Source organism: Molothrus aeneus, chromosome 14, assembly GCF_037042795.1.
Source record: "Molothrus aeneus isolate 106 chromosome 14, BPBGC_Maene_1.0, whole genome shotgun sequence".
NCBI lineage: Eukaryota > Metazoa > Chordata > Aves > Passeriformes > Icteridae > Molothrus > Molothrus aeneus.
Window position 1 is genome coordinate 1,837,440 of NC_089659.1, and position 17,475 is coordinate 1,854,914.

General features: G+C 43.1%; 1 protein-coding gene across 1 annotated transcript; it reads left to right on the plus strand.

Moving 5' to 3' along the window:
- Nucleotides 1-1,118: 1,118 nt before the first annotated feature.
- On the plus strand, nt 1,119-14,712 carry LOC136562684 (homeobox protein CDX-1-like). Its single transcript, XM_066559654.1, has 3 exons — nt 1,119-1,554; nt 11,139-11,284; nt 14,458-14,712. The coding sequence occupies exons 1-3, from the start codon at nt 1,119-1,121 to the stop codon at nt 14,710-14,712; spliced, it is 837 nt and encodes a 278-aa protein (XP_066415751.1).
- Nucleotides 14,713-17,475: the final 2,763 nt, after the last annotated feature.

Genomic DNA, 17,475 nt, shown 5'->3' on the forward strand with positions numbered 1-17,475 from the left:
GAAATCCACACTTTCTCTCCTTGCTCCTGGTTACAGATGATCTCATAGGGATTTGTTACTCACAAACATAAGATTGCTCCTGAAAGTTAGGAAACTGCTTTCCCGAGCTAAAAAGCTATAATTTGTTCCCATATTTCCAAGAAAAGGTGTTACTTATTGTGAAGAAGCACAGCAATGAGAACAAAAAAAACCTTCAGGGAAAACTATCACTCATTTCAATATCACAACCAAGACATAAGCACAGGGAAAGTGACAAATTCTGCATTCTCTCAATAACAGATTCCTTTTCTGTGAACGTTGGAGGTTAGAATAGAGGAACTTCAATCACTGTGGCAAGCAGCCAGCTCATGAATAGCTTGCTAACATCAACAAGACTATTCGTATGAACAAATGCTCAAAATGACTATGAGACTTCTTGTATATCCTTTGTAATGGTAAAATCACCAGGATTACTGTGGTTTCTAAGTGCTCTCCCACACAGATGAAGAGCTGAAGTCAAGAAGAGTGCTCATGTGAGGAGCTCTGTAAGAGCTGATGTTAAAAACTGAACTGCTCCTTTGGTTTTAGCTTAAAAAAAAAGAGCACATTGGAGCAGAACTACTACTGGACCAGCAGACACCAGGCTTTGAGTAACTCTAACTGAGTCCCTGAAGTGAGATCCTGACATGCACTGCTCAAGAAAAATACAACTTCTACTGCCTGAACAGTTATGGTTAACAACCTACTCAGCTCTGCTGGAAGACCAAGAGATTTCAAACCACATTCTCAAAGTAAAGAACGGGGCTGGCAATACATAAAGATCTGTGAGAAAGGAAGCACTGGAACTAGCAGCAAGGTGGGGTTGCCTGCATGGGCAGCCCTTCATTTGAATGCAAATGTAATTTTGGGGCAGGCAGTTATCTGTGACATCAGGCAGGACCTTAGTAAACTGTTACCACCAGCACCTGGTAAAACCATTGTTAATCATGTGTAGTAAAGGGACATCAGGGCTAGCAGGAGTCATTTATAGAGCCAGGCTGGGCTAGAAAAGAGAGAAAGAAAGAGGAGGGGAAGGGAGATCAAACAAACCCTGCGAGGAGCAGGATGTCCCAGCAAGACAAAGGCAGGCTGTGAGCATCATGTACGTGAGCTATCTGCTGGATAAGGACAGCAGCATGTATCCAGGACCTGCAAGGTGCACCAACAACAGCCTGCCCGTGCAGAACTTCGTGTCTGCCCCGTCCTACTCCGACTACATGGGATACCACCCCGTGGCAGCCCTGGACAGCCACGGGCAGCCGGCGCCCGCCTGGGGCTCCCACTACGGCCCCCAGCGCGAGGACTGGAGCGCCTACGGCCCAGGCCCTTCCAGCGCCGCGCCCGCTGCCCACATCAATGGCTCGTCCCCTGGCCAGGGCTCCTACGGCTCTGCTGACTACAGCTCCCTGCACCCCGCTGCTGCTGCTGCGCCCTTACCTCCTGTAGATACAATTCATGCCCAGCAAATCTCTCCCAACAGCCAAAGGCACAGCTCTTATGAGTGGATGAGGAAAACCGTGCAGTCCACGTCCACAGGTAGGAGAGCACGGAGGTTTTGTGCTGAGAAGAGATTTTTGCTTGTTGTTGTGTCATTGGGGGGGTTTTGCCAGGTTGCCTGTTCAGAGGGAAGGATTCAGATTAATAAAGATAGATCCTGATTGCTCTGAAGGATTCTCTTGCTAGTGGTTAAATATTGGTTCAGTTACTGGATGCTGGGTTTGGTCAGTTGATTATTTCTTGTGTTTCTTGCTTGACCTTTAATCCTGTGGGAGGTGAAAAGCAGTGTCCTTTCATTTCCCACTTCAGATATGTTTTTAAAGTTTGTGATATCCAATAGTTGCTTTTCATAGGAGTTCTATAGATTGGGATGGAATAGGAAGTATTACATTCACCACCACCTATTCTTTGCTTACTTTCCTCAAGTTTTGGAGTACCTAGGAAAAGTTCAAGTAAAATATGCACAGCAGGGGGTTGGCAGTAAGGCTTTCTACCAGAAACAACCCCTCCAAACCTCAGAACACTGAAATGAGATCTGCAAGATCACACAATGAGTCAATGCTTTAAAAACAGGGATGATAAGGAAAGGCTTGCTTCACTTTGTAGTAGCAGCTCTCAGAATATGCAGGAATACAAAGATCCATGGTAACACAGCCTGGTAATACAGCCACAGATTAGGCTCTGCTGCATGACAGTCAAGGAGTACAAAACAATTCTTCAATTGTATTTAAGCAGCAAAAATAAGCCATGAAGCTTGAGGGAAAGGTTCTGTTTGATTGGGAGGAGGAACAAGAGAAAAAGATAAACATTGAGCATCCCTAAAACAAAAATCTGCACCCTGTATAAGAAAAAATATTAAACAAGAAAGGGGAGTAGAAAAAGATGGAAAACTGCCTGAAAAGAACAGAGACTTAATCTGCTCTATGAAAGTATTTGATCCTCTGAGGTGCTGAGCAGCTTTGACATGCACTGAGATCAGCAGAAATTAGGGATGCTCAATTCCTCCCCTAAAGAGATGCTCCCAGTATTTCAGTGCTGCATCCCAAGAAGGTTCCTTCCCTTTCTCTCCCTCCCTCCCTCCACACCTGCCTGTAAATAAAAGTCTTCAAAGCAAGGACCGAATCAATCTCTGGCAGAAAAGCAATTACATAAAACAGACATTAGAGAATTGAAAGCAACTGCATAGAAAAGTTGTCTGTATTAAAATAATGCATCTAATTTGTATGGGCAGAGTCCTGCTCACTCCTGCTGAACACAACTTTAGTTCATGGAGAGTCCACAGAATTCAATAGAGCAATCAGAACAGGCTGTTGCTCTGTGTGAATAAGAATTTTTGGGGGGGGATGAAAAAGTTTGTATTTTTAAAATCTTATTTGTTCTTCACTGAATATTATCCAAGAAAAAACAAAAGAGGGCCTGTTTTGAAAAAAAAAACTTGCAGCTTACTTTTGAGGAGTCCTTACAAGGGCAAAATTATTGCTCACTAATTGTGGGATTTACAGATGGCAGAACCCTTGCTCAAAAAATGCACTGCTCCTCATCCCTTCCTTACCTGCTTTGTGCTCCTGTGGACTCACACCAAGGGAGCAAAACCTGATTTGTTCTGTGCTGTCCCTTTACTAGTGGGACACTGGGACAGATTGATACAGCACACACACATATAGAGATATATATACACATAATATAAAATATCACATTCTAACTGCTGCTCAAGAACAACTTAGAGATTTCTAACTTTCCAAATTTCAACCTGCAAAGGTCAGAGCATTCCCAGAAGAGCTGGGAGTGTCTCCTTTCTGCAGTGGTCTAACAAGATATTGAGCATATCTGTGTCCAGAACTGGAGAAATCAGCAGGCCATGGAACAGACCCTCCCAAATGCCCATGGGCCAGTGGAAGGCTACATTTAAAAGCTACTGAGTGCTGCTTTAGGGAAAAAATCCAGAGGAGGAATTGTCCTGCTGCTCCTTTCCCTCTTCTGTATATTAGTATTTCTGCTAGGCCAGGCAGGCTCAGTGCCAGCAGATCTGTTTCACTGGACTTGGTTCCTTTCTCTCCCCTCACTCCTTATCCTCTGTCTTTTCTGTTTAAAAGCAAGGGCACTGCTGTCCTTCATGGTTTCCCAAAAAATGAAATAACTTTAAAATATTTTCCTTTGGGAAAGCACCTGAGTGAGTTTGGTTCTGTACATGCAGGTTTTGCAGTGATTTCAGGGGTGTGAGCAGGCTCACTGCAAATGTTGTTTGCTGTATCATGATCAAACCCCTCAGAATTTTCTTAGATTGAATCCAATTCTTTTTACATCCTTAAAGCTGTCTCTGTTCACTGAGCATTATCCTTCTGTCTCTTTACAAAACCTTTGGGAATTTCATTAAAGGTCTAGTGTTGCAAGAATGAAGGAATCACACTTATTATTTATTAGCTTTCCTTATTCCCTGTGAATAGATACAGACCATTGTTCTTAATGATGAAAACAATGAGGCTCAGACTTACCTGAGGTGATCACAACAGTAATCATTCAGACAAATTGATTTTGGTATTTATTCCAAAATTAATGATAATTCTGCAAAAGCACTAATTATCAATACTAACACTACCAATAATATTTCACTGGGAAAACAATAATTATTAAAGCAAGTAATTTTTGCAAGATATTCTCAGAAGTGTGCAAGAAATGTTCCTGCAATCTTATCCCTTTAAGGCTGGGAGAGATTCTTGCCAAAGGTTCACTCACTTTGAGCAGTCTGATTTGGAGCAGCTACAGAAACAAGGCCCTGAATCCATGGCATTCCCATCTCCAGAGATCTCATGGTTATCTTCTCTTAGTGCTGCTTTGCAGCCTCATGTCCTGACAGATGACAGACAAAACACTTTATTGCAATTTCTACCACTGCCTCGTGCCCTCCAGGTCTTTTGATACTGTTATCTACACAACTAACCTGAAACAAAGAAATATTTCAAGTTTTACTCTGTAACTTTTAAAACAACATCAGTGTAGAACCATGTGTTCAACTGATGTAAAGTGAAATTTGTGAGGGTGCCTGAAACCTCAGAAGACCTCATTATTTAATGTGAGATTATCACCCTGATTTAATACTACTAGAACACATTTCCTGCAGAAAAGTCCTGCTGAGGCTTTCATGCATCCTTCTTTCTCTGACTGAAGGAGGGCCGAGTGTCTGTCCCTGCCTTGGCACTGCAGGGATTGGATCAATGCAGAGTATGTAGAGTCCAGGGCCCTGTCTCTGCACTCCTCAGGAAAAAGCCAATGTGTTTTGGCTCAGAACACTTGAAGGGGAAGCTCTGAGCACTCAGGATTTTCAGCCACAAACACTCAGAGAAAAGACTCTACTCCAACCCTTACACTGCTCCTGTCTCCTCAACCTCTCCTTGGAGAGGGTGAGCACAGCCAGGACTGTTGGAGCAATTGTAACACAGAACAGAACAAAGCCACAGATAGAAATGTGAGGTGGAAATTCCACACACACAAAAGACATAATTACAGGCAAATTCTTTGAGAGAAAGTAGAATAAAACCACCTTAGAAGAAGCTAGAAATCTCGTCCTGTTGATTTCAGGATTTTTATGGAGCTGTGTCATCACTCACACAGGAGTAGACTTGACTCTATGACTGTGTGAGAAAACAACACACACCTGTGGTAAAAGTGTGCCCAAAACACTGAGTTTGAGCAGGGAACTCCCAGGAGAATTTGCTCACAAAGCTGAAAGTGCACCTTAAGATCTGCACTTATGTTACCATAAAACCGGGTGGGGACACGTTTTGAAACAGGTGAACTGATTCAGAGGAGAGATTTTTCCTGTAGATGACAACTCTCCTATCATTCTTCTTCAATAAAATTTACTCTGCAGACACTAAAGACAGTTTTCTGCTGCTGAAGACAGGAGGACTGCACTGTAAATGTACCACACTTAGTCTTTGAAGGAAGGAGTTATATTCCCTCAAATGGAAGGAAGAGGAACAAGCCTCCTTAGAGGCCATTCCTGTAAGATGCTGAATGCTAAAGAACACACAACACTTGGGAAAATCTCAGTTAATCACTTTCCTTGTAGTCTATAGTCATTGGCAATGGGATTTCCCTGGTTTGCCACTCAGAAATCCACTGACATTTTCTGCAGGTCCAGTGCTTCCGACTGTCCAGTCATTGCTTAAAGAGAATAAAAATGACTCTGCTTTGGATGCAATTCCTTCTGTAAATGAAGAAGAAGAGAAAAGTTTACACTAGCAAAGGAAAGACCAGAAACTGGCCAATGAGCTTTATTCCAGAATAGCAGAACATATTCAAAATTGAAAACAGAAGGGAAAATTCAAGTCTGTTGAAAGGTTTCAGTTCTATGATTCTATTCTTTTTTTTCAGCATGAACAATCTGAGCATGTATAAAAGAACAGATGAGAGAAATGTAGCAGAAAATACAAACACAGAATTACACTGAGTTTCACAAACCTTTAGCACCTAACTTTGCAGTATTGCACAGACCAGGACACTTATTTATCACACCAAGGTTTCTGGTAGGAATATTATATAAGATTTGATCTATGTCACATTTTCTAATACAGTGGCTGGTGGGGTTTTTTTAATTTAGCTTTACAGAACATCATATGCAGCACAATGTTTGTCTTCAAACATTATTTAAAATTACTTTTGCTTCACAATTTTAATTAATTCAGTGAAATTACTGACTTAAGTCAGGGAGAATTTGCCCCTTACTTTTCCAATGCTTTTACAGTACATAAGTAGTTAGAGTCCTAAACAAAACTGAGGCCTGATCTCTGTCAGTCTATATCTTTATAAAGTCAAAAATTAACATCAGTTTTTTAATACTAAAGTAACAGAGAGATGCAGGTGGGAACAGAGCATGTCCTCAGGCCAGAAGCTGTTTGACATTTCTGGGATGATTTAAGGTAACATCCAGTCACCAAGGACAGCCATAACTTCCTCTGAAACACTGTTAAACCCTGGAATCCAGGCTGCAACGCTTTGTCAGCAATCCCACAGAAATCCCACACTATCCTATCCTAGGACATCTTCAGGCAGCTTCTGATTTTATGAAAGATGCTGGTTTATGAAGCTGGTTTCAGTGCCTGCAGAATATTCCTGAAAAGTGAAGAGAGGAGGCTCAGAAAGAGGGCCCAGGGCTGGTTCTAATGCTAATTTATTTTGCTTTGTAAACAAGTTGTGAGGTCCGATGGTGGGTTTTTTTTTTTTTCCTTTCCTGGCCTACATTGTCTGAGGTTTTGAGGCCTATCTGTCATATTGAGGCAACAGACCCTTTTAACACTTCTCTTTGCTTTGATATGCAGCCTCGTCTCTTCCTTCTCCCTCTTTTCTTCAGGAGTTATATTGCCGGAAAGGGTGATGATTTTCACAGCAAATAAAGAGGCCTTCTCCCAGCTTTATTGTCTTCAGAAGAAATACTCTGTGAATTTTATGACCAATGGGAAAGCTGTTCCCTTCCCCCAACTCAAAACTTGGCCAGTCAAAAATTGCCAGAGTGGGTGTGATGGAGCAGCATTGTTCAAGTATATCCCACAAAAAGATTTCCAGCTCTGAAATCTCTGATTTCTTGCTGCTCCAAAGGCACTCCTCAGTAGGCACTAGTGCAAAAAGGGTTTTGACAAAACTCCTTCTTCTTATATAGCTCATTAAACCCAGGAAATCCACTCCCCCAGCACAAAGGCAGGCAGGCTGCAAAGGTGGCTGCTTCAAAGCCCTTTTGTTTCATTTCTCTTCCACCCAAGCACCAATAACCTCTCCAACCACAATTCCATGGTGGGACTGTCCATGCCAGAACATATTCCCTACAGAACTGACCCAGTACTGCTGACTGTAATTTTAACCTGTCACTAATAAAAGATAGATTAATTAATATGGTACAAAGTCAAATGTTGGCTATTTCACCCACCTAAGTGAGGAAAATCTGCAGGATTCCATTTGAGAATTGGATTATTACAAGGACTTTTATCATTGCATCATTGAATTCTGCCATTATGTCCTGAGAAGTGAAGAACATCCTCCCACTATCTATGGGGTGAACCCACTAGTCCCACCTCAAATTGTATTCAGGTAATATTTCTCCTGGAAATAAAATGCAATTGAAATTAAAACCAGTAGGTCTGCAGAACACACTGGAGTGGATCTGCTCCAACAGCTGGAATTCAGAAGCTGAAGTCCCAAAGTGTTTAGGGATGGATTCTGTTGCTGCTGTTTGTTAACTCTGGCAAATAAAAGTGTGCTTTGCCTTTGAAAGGAAATGCCATGTGCAGACTAATTCCAGCCCAGCATCCGACAGAGGCAGTAGGAAGACTCTCACTGACATCAAGGAGAGTAAAGGCCTAACAAACTAAAACATGGCTCTGCCAGAGCTAAAAGTGTCTCTTGGAAGACTCTGGCAGATCTCAGCTCCCACTGTCTCTTGTCTCTCACAGTATTACTCCATACATTAAAAAAAAATCAAATTATTAAAGACAAGGTTTACTTGACACATCAGAGAATTTTTCTCAGAGCATTTCTCAGAATTTCCTTACTTTTGCTTTTTTACTTTCTACATTATTTACTTAACTTTAAGAAAGAAATTAGATGTGAAAGCTCCCAATCTTCCTTCAAAAAGAATTCAGATATTATCAATTCCACTAAAAAAACCTGAGAGCTACTTGTACATAAAAAAAAAAGATTTTATGGGAGAAAATTCTGTTTTCCATGTACATTTAATTTCTTCTTCTAAAAAGAAAAAAACAAAACAAAACAAACAAACAAAAAACCCTACCCCCCCAAAAAAAATCAAAGTACCACAACCCTCTCCTATTCAGGTAGCAAGGGTTTAAGCACTTAAAACCAGAAACAGGAAGGTTTTTCTTGAAGTTTACCACCTTGTTTTGGCAATAGAAGAACATTTGATATTTGTCTGTGCCTTCTGAATGAGAACAGAGGTCAAGATAAGATCACCTTGTTGCTCTTTTGTGTACTCCATCTTAACAACACAAAGGACACTAAGGAAACATGTTAAACATTTTGTCCTGTAGAATGACCCCAAAGTCTCATTTGAAGAGGAAAAAAACCCTTAACCAAACCACCAGTTAAAGAGATCAAAAGTTAAAAAATATCAAGTGAGGCATTAAAGCACCACAGGTTACCATATGTTAAACAAACAATTTACACTTCCAGTGAAAGAAAACAAATGTCCTGGTATTTATGTGGACTGAACTGAATCACTGCTGTTCCTTAGAGACTCTGCAGTTCTTACCTTGATGTTCTAAAATTAGCAGCACTTTTCACTGGATTATCAGTGTAAAATTCTGCTTCCACTGCAGTTCCACAGAGGTGGAAATGCCAGTGAATGAGAATGTCCTGCACATCTTCCCCAGCAGGCAGCACCTTCACAGCCAGGTAACAGATTTGAGACAAAGGACTGAGCAGAAGCCACAGCCTAAGGAGCAATCCCACACCTATTTTCCCTATTGAAATATTCCAAGTTATCAGGCTGATGGCCTTAAGAAGGGTTGGATGATGCCCAGAGCATTGTAAAGGCACTATGGATGTTCCCCAGGGCTGGAGCATGGGAGCTGAAGGATCAAATTGTGATGAAGGTTTGGTTCTACAAGCCTGGGGAGAGTCCTAGGGAACCCCTGTTCTTGTAGGGTGAGCCAGAACCATCCCCATGCAGGCTATAAAAGGATTTATTTACAGCATTGCACTGCTCAGGATGCTCACCAACTCTGGCTCTGGGATCTATACAAATAGTACAAAGAGGAGCAGAACCTGAAGAAATTTCTAATGCAAGCAAAAGGTTGGTGAGCCAAAAATTCTTAGAAAGAGCAAAGTCCTGACTGTCAAATACTGGAAGAGGCAAAAGTGACCCTATATGGTGTGCATGGCAAGTGGAAAGCAATGCTAACTTTAAATTTGTTCTATAAAAAACAAAGAAACACCACATCTCCCTCCACAGATGGGGGAAAAACATTAACCCAAGATTCTGCTGTAGTCCTGTACCCTGAATTCTGCTTTGGGAGCTATGAAGGGGAGTGGGAAGGAGGAGCTGGGTAGGAATAGGCCTTTGGCAGCACTGAGAGATGGCCCCTGCAGCTCCTCTCTCCAGCCAGGGAAAGCTGGTGGCTCTGGGGCTCTGTGCCATGGGGATCTACTCAGACACTAAAATGTTACCAACTCCATGGCTGAGAATCGATTTCACCCCATTCAAAATTAACTACTATTAGACTGTAATTATTAGGAGCTTGTGGCACCTGTTTTTTGAGGCATCCCTGTAACCTTGTCAGAAAAAGCTCTGTAAGCAAACGGGAGCTGCTGTGCAAAGCCACACAACACCTGCATCAACAGCAGATGTGTACAGGTACAAACACCTGAGCTCTGTGCATCACCTGGGAGAACCTGAACCTGAGGGGGTTCTTCTGCTGCAGTGACCACTGAGGACACAGTTTCACAACCTCCAGCACCACAATGGAATACGGAGAAAAAAAATACTGAAAATATATTCCCTGTCCCAGACAATTCACTGGCTAAATATGCACATCTGAAGGAATGCCCATATAAATACAGGTAAACAAGGAAGCACCAAAAAATTGTAAGATTGTGGTCAGCAGAGATGATAACACTGGTCTTAACACAGCAATAATCCAATTTGTTAAAAATGTGGGAAGCCCTCAGGCTTTGGCTTTAAGCAGGTGCTGATCTCCAATATATTGATTCCCTAAATCATAAACCACAGAGGAAGGGAGCCAGCAGCAGCTTTTTCCATTCTCAGCTTTCTTTCAGAGCAGCCACACATTCTGTCCTCAGAAATGACCCCGTATGGAATCCATAAAATTTCAGCTCCTTGCATCTGTATTCCCTGGCTCCTGTCATCTGCCATTGCCTTTTAATGCCCTGGATGCTGCTGAGCCGTGTCTGCTCCACTCAGCTGCACCCACAGCTGAAGAGAGGCAGCAATGCTGCTCCCAAAGCAGCAGATGCTGCAGTTCCCTGCCCATTGTGAAGTATTATTGCTTGCCTTTTCTCTTTTTTATGAACTGTCATTCTGAAAATCTATGTTACTGTTCCCTGTGCTGTTATCAGGTCGTGGGCAGACTGTGCCAGACTTGATGGAAAAACACAACCTCCAAACTTGCAGTAACAATCACAACGTTGTGGGAATTTTTCTAGCAACAAGAAGTGAGGAATTTTGGAAGCTTTCAGTATTCTCTGTGCAGTAAAATGTCCTTGACAGGCAGGTAAGAGTGTCAGCTGCAGGGACAGAGACAAGAGCAATGCAATACCAGGCAGGATGTTTGCAGCAGAGCTGGGAACAGAACCCAGGTTTCCTGGCTCCTTATTCTTACCAGGAATGCCTTCCCTTTCCCAAATGATAACACAGGGGTGATAAAGAACACGAGAAGCAGTTTATTATCTATTTACTAAGGAGCAAACCTAGTATCTGATGGTATGAACATCTTGTGTTGTAAATCAAAACCGAGTCAAGGGAGTTACTCTGGGTAAGTGCATCGAGAATCAGGCCTAAAATCCCCCCAGATATTTTCAAATGTAAAGCCAGATATTTTGTGGTACTAAAGTGAAAAAATTCTAGCTTGAAGCAATGTGTTCTTCTTTCAAAACAGGTAAAACAAGAACGAGAGAGAAGTACCGGGTGGTTTACACAGATCATCAGAGATTAGAATTAGAGAAGGAGTTTCATTACAACAGATACATTACAATCAGGAGGAAGTCTGAACTTGCTGCAAACCTAAGGCTTTCCGAGAGACAGGTAGAGTATGGATCAGCCATCCAGGCATTGCTTTGAATTTCTGACTGCTGCTGAGGAGATAACTGTATGGTAAATACAGAAATGTTCATGCCTCCAGTAACCAAGCACTGGGTTCCCTTTGCAGCAGAACCCAATCAAGGGCTGTGCAATAACCCAGGAAATGCACACACCATCTTTTTCCCATTCTGAGAAACACGAGCTAAACCACATCACCAAAATCCTGCCTGGATTTCTCTCTGGGCTGTGGCAGCAGGGAGAATTTCATGCTGAACTTTCTAAAGCAGAAGTCCTGGTTCTGCTGGGAACTCAGTGGGAATTCCAGAACCAAATGCAACAAGGTCAGTCTCAGTGGAGATGGAAGTGATGAGCTCAAGTATGGGCAGGACACTTGAAGTGTTTTGTTTCCTTGGCTGCCTTGTACCTTTTGTTAAAGGTTTCCTACATACGTGCTACTCCTTTCTCCTGCCCCATTTCCTCCCTTCCAAATTCCACTTCTGTTCCCAGAAGAGAAATCAAAACACAATCCCATGATTAGTTCTGATTCACTATTGTTTGATGGGCTCTGCTGAGCAGGAATTGTCCAGAGCCCACCCATTGGAGCACTGTCCATCCAACTTGAGCCTGGCTCACACAGCCCATGCTGAGCTTACAGAAAGGGAGAAGCAAACACCCATTTTGCAAATATTCCCGAATCTGCTGCTGAATGCCAGGATTTAATTATTGAAAAAATAAGTTGTTTTCAGCTAGGTATAAAAAATACACCGTGTATCTTTTTGTTGGCTGTTAAAACATTCATAATTTGACTTAATAATACTGAATTTGAATATTATGGCCCTGCTTCTGTAAACAACCAGTGATATTTACTTGAAACTTCCTAGCTCAGTGATAATTCCTGATGACTGTTTTGTAAGCATATTTGAAGAGGAGAAACAAAAATATGTGATCTATTTCTTTGTATATATTGGGGAAACTTGGCAACAGCTTTTGCAATATTTGTTCTTCTTCATCATCATCAATATATCAAGAACAAAATGAATTCCAGTTCATACAACCTACATCTCTGAAGTGTTTTTTAAAAAAAGAAATACCTGATAGACTCCCACCACCACCCTTTTGTACAAATTAAAAAACTTCATAATATGAGCACAATTGAACACACACTGTTCTATCCCAAGTTTCTCTGCACACTACCTAAAACCTCAATTGATTTTCTGGAAAAACTTTTTTCCTGCCTCTGCCAAAATCCAAAATTCCCTGGAAGGAATATCTCAAAAGGACAAAGAAAAATTGTTTAAACAAGGAAGCAAAGATGCAATATCTAAGAAAAAAAAAAGCAAAGTGAAGCACTGTTAACATAGGAAGCATAGAGAAATAAAGGAGATGAGGATGAGAAAGAAGAGAGAAAATCAGACTTCAAGGAAAGAGAAAATTGCATGAAAAAAAGAATTGAAAGGAAGGAGGGCAACAGGTGAAGAACAAGTCAGACAGATGCAGCTGGCCCTGTCAGCTTTTCGTCTGACATTACAGACCTGTTCTTACTTGGATTTATTTGATAATTGGCACACGACCCTGCAGGGCCTACTAATTCCTCCCTGCAGATCTGCTTCCCTAGTTTAACAGCAAACTAGAATAAAAACCTCAATTCACAGGCAGGTAAGAACACTGAAGCCAGAGGGTAATTTTGGAATGTTGGTTTAGTTTTTTTACACTGTTTCATCTTTTCATACGTTTTGGCAAATGTATGAGAGAAATTATGAGAATGGATTATCTCTGCACAGTCAGAATGCAAGAGATCTGAGAAGGCTTGAGACTGGCTTAATAGAACATAATTTGGCACTGAAATGATATTCCAGAACTAAGACAACAAAAGGAACTGCCAAACATCTCAGATGGCAGCCTGGGACTAAAGAGACCTGGATTAAATTTACATGGGCTTTGCATGTATTTGAATCCTTCAACTGTAAAATGGAATAGGAATGCCTCAAGGAGAAGCACCCTGAGACTGTCACAGAGTCCTTAAGATGTTCTGTTTGGCTTCACCAGTGATTTTCTTTTAAAATGCAGCCTGGTAGCCACAGGTGTTATCACCTCTCACTGTTTTACTTCCTCTCCAATCATTATTCTCTTTCCCCGTCTAGTTTCTAACAAAAAATAACTGAACAGACCAATATTTCTCAGCAAAATATTGATTTTCTTCTCTTTGGGTTATAGAAAACAGTGACAGAAGTGTTTCCTTTCTGTCTGCACAAGAAAACACAACAAACCTGAATGAGGTAGCTTGACTTATTACACTGACTAGACATGATGCAGAGCCACTTCCAAGGATAAACTGCTGGAGTGCACAGCTTTAAACCCAACCCTGGGGATTCACATCCAAAGCCAGTCCAGTGACCACAGAACATTTCACACCTCAACAAGTTCTGCAGTATTTTCAGCTGACCATTACTCACGTTCAGCTCACATCCTCACTTGTCCCACCCTGAAGAAGATCCTCCTTCAGCAGGTCCTTCATGCCTTCCCCAAGGTGTGCCTGTGACAGGGCAGGGACACTGGTGCCACTGCATTGTCTGGGAAGCAGCAGCAGATTCTGGCTCCATCTACAAATGAAGTAGAAAACGCTCAGCTACTCAGGCTAAGCTACTACTGCTAAGACAATATTTTGAATTAATGTTGTGTATTGCAGGTGAAATTCTGCCCAGAAGTGAATTTCCACTGGCTTCCACACTAATTAACGTGCACCATGCAATCAGGAAAGCTTTTGTGCCTCCGTTTATAGGCCAGTAGCAGATCTTGGCTTGCCCTGACTAGGGCACACAGATTTCAGTGTAACAACACTTTTTGCATAATTTTGGCAATCACTAGGACACATGAGATCCTGTTGTGTTAAATTTTGTTTCAAAAAATTTAATAAATCAAAGTTCATTCCATAAAGAAATAACAGAACTAACAACAAAATTCACTTTTTATCAAGCTATTAATAAATATTTTATTACTAGATAGGAAAGATTACCTGTATGGAAAACAAGCAAACAGCTCTGTTGTCTCAGTTTGTCACTGTCTTTCCCAGTGGTCCTCATGCCACTGATTTTCCCTATGACTCTGTGACTAAATACACAAAGGACCACATTCAGTCCTGTAGCAACTGAAAACAATTTCCCTCTGCTCCTCTGCAGGTGAAAATCTGGTTCCAGAATCGCCGAGCCAAAGAGCGGAAAATAATGAAGAAGAAACTGACTCACTTTGACGGCAGCAGCCTGGGCTCTCTGCAGAGTGACTCCGGCTCCGTGAGCCCCATGGCGGGCCCTGAGGCACAGCCTCACCCCGACATGGCCGCTTCGCTCTTCCCGGCGCCGCCGCCGCCGCCCGCCCTGCCCATGGGCGCCTTGCAGCACGGAGGGACCCTGCAGCAGGTGGTGGCCTCGCAGTGAGCCTGCCACGGTGGCACCGAGCCCATGGACCGGCACCGGAGCACTACAGGGCCCGGGGGGGGGTCCCGAGCGTGCCCCAGCCCGGGGCACACAGGATTCAAGGACACTAAACCAGAGGCACCGCCAGGTGTGCAGCACAGCACGAGCTCCAAGGGCCAGGAACTGCAGGGGTCCCTCAGAAGGGGATGCCTGTGCCACAAGGCCGGGAGTCCCTCAGAAGGGGATGCCTGTGCCACAAGGTCAGGAGCCCCCCTCGGGATGGGGATGCCTGTGCCACAAGGCCGGGGGTCCCTCAGAAGGGGATGCCTGTGCCACAAGGTCAGGGGAGTCCCTTGGAAGGGGATGCCTCTGCCACAAGGCCGGGGGTCCCTGGGGAAGGGGATGCCTGTGCCACAAGGCCAGGAGCCCCCCTCAGGAAGGGGATGCCTGTGCCACAAGGCCAGGAGCCCCCCTCAAGAAGGGGATGCCTGTGCCACAAGGCCAGGAGCCCCCCTCAGGAAGGGGATGCCTGTGCCACAAGGCCAGGAGCCCCCCTTAAGAAGGGGATGCCTGTGCCACAAGGCCAGGAGCCCCCCTTAAGAAGGGGATGCCTGTGCCACAAGGCCAGGAGCCCCCCTTAAGAAGGGGATGCCTGTGCCACAAGGCCAGGAGCCCCCCTCAGGAAGGGGATGCCTGTGCCACAAGGCCGGGAGTCCCTCAGAACTGGATGCCTGTGCCACAAGGCCGGGGGTCCCTGGGGAAGGGGATGCCTGTGCCACAAGGCCAGGAGCCCCCCTCAGGAAGGGGATGCCTGTGCCACAAGGCCAGGAGCCCCCCTCAGGAAGGGGATGCCTGTGCCACAAGGCTGGGGGTCCCTTGGAAAAGGGATGCCTGTGCCACAGGAGCCCTCCGGTCTGGGAGCAGCCAGGGAGTCCCTGGGGAAAGAGAGCCCAGGAGCAGCCACAGCCACTGGTTCTGCTGCAGACACAAAAACCCACCAAACTTGGCCCAGGCAATCAGTCCCACACTGCTGAGGCAGCTGTGCCCGAGAAGGTTCCTGCTCCTCTGATCTCCATAGTACTGATCCCACTCGTGGACTTTGCACAAGCATCTTGAGAAACGCAAACCTGGCTGATGGGTTTGACCCACTGAATGGATGGAAAGCCTGGAGCTGGGTGGTTGCACTCACTACATGTTAAGGGCAAAGGTCAGGGATGAGCTTTTTGGAATTTTTTGGGCTTTGACAGGTATGATTTCCAATGCTCCACACACTGGTATAAACAGGCACTCTTCCATCTTACTATAAATGTTTTGAAAGTATTCTGGAATTGTGAATCTTGGCCCAAGTTCATTTTTAGACAAAAGTCATTCAGGTTCATTTTGGATCCTAAAAGATGGAGCAAAGCAGGGCAGAAATCTTTTTTAAAAGTATATTTCAAAAAGTGACTGCATTTCCTGAGACAGCAGAGCCCATGGATAAAGATGCAATAATTGCATTCAACCAATTTTAAATCTGGTCAAGTTTTATGAGTTATTGTGACACTAATAAAATTTGAGAAGCCAAATTAATAGAAGAAAATGCAAAAAAATACTTCACTTAAAATAAAGATCTCAGCATTTTTCATGTGGGTCTCAATTCCTGAAGGGCTGATCCCTTCCATACTAAGCAGAATTTAGTAGGTAATCAGTACTTAACAATAATCTGGATACTTATTTCCCCAATATGATTTCCAATTGCATGCACAAGACTTCTGTCTGCAAAGGGAAATTTTTTAGAGCACACAAGTGATTTGGGAAGTTATACCCTCATTGTCTAAAGCAGTTTAGGAATTTAGGATGCCTGTCCTCAGTAATTTCCATCAAGGTATCCCCTGAAATCTCTCTGTCACTGTTGCAAAAAAGACTTAGGAGCATTAAGTCATTTAGGCACTACATTCTTGGGTTTGTTCTTTAATTATAACAAATAGTACTATTAGAGTATCAAAATGTTGGTTGATGTGAAATTACTTGTATATAAAGAGCATTAAAATAAATTACTTTTTTCATAACCATTTTGCAATGTGTATCAACTGCTGCAGCAAGTGAACCTGCAGATTTTCATGATTAGTCTGTTCTTGAATTGCAAAATCAAATTTCAAAGAAGAGTGATGGTAAAACAGTTTAGAGAAATTGGAGGAGTGTGGCAAGAGCAGGATGGTTCAGGGAGCCAGCAGCTTTCACTACTTAGGAACTGGATTCATCATTTCGTTTGCAAGAAGGACAGTGCTAAGCAAAGGTAGAGTTCAATGAAATGGAGAAGGTGCACTGTAAAATTGTGAAATTCCCACTCATTCCTGTCACAGTGGTGCTCCATTTGCTGCCAACAGCACAGGTAACACGGGAGAGGAAAAAGCTGCAACTCAAAGTTCAGCAACAGAAAGTCTCAACTGATTTCTACATGGTAGGAAAAGAGGAACATGACAAAGAGCACACAGGAACAAAAGGGATTTCCCATCCTCATCAATGAGCATTGCAAGCAAACTGCTCTCCCAAAAAAGAGCCATCGGATCTACCCAAAAGAGGAACCCACTGGAAATACACAGCACAGCCATTGTGCTGGCAGAGGGAAATGTCAGAGATCTTATTCACTTAGACACAGATGTGTAACTTAACAGAGACTGGAAAAGCTTCAATAGGAAAAGCATCCTCACACTGGCCAATTAAATGGAATTGTGCTTGCAGACTAGAGAGAAAACAAAAAAAAAAACCAGATTTAGACTTTCAAAAGGTAAGAATACAGAGGGA

Bases quoted from the DNA above. Each gene is read 5' to 3' on its own strand.
- LOC136562684 (XM_066559654.1), top strand. From the start codon at position 1,119: ATGTACGTGAGCTATCTGCTGGATAAGGACAGCAGCATGTATCCAGGA. The intron at 1,555-11,138 runs GTAGGAGAGCAC...CTTTCAAAACAG, and splicing joins CGTGCAGTCCACGTCCACAG to GTAAAACAAGAACGAGAGAG. The intron at 11,285-14,457 runs GTAGAGTATGGA...GCTCCTCTGCAG, and splicing joins TAAGGCTTTCCGAGAGACAG to GTGAAAATCTGGTTCCAGAA.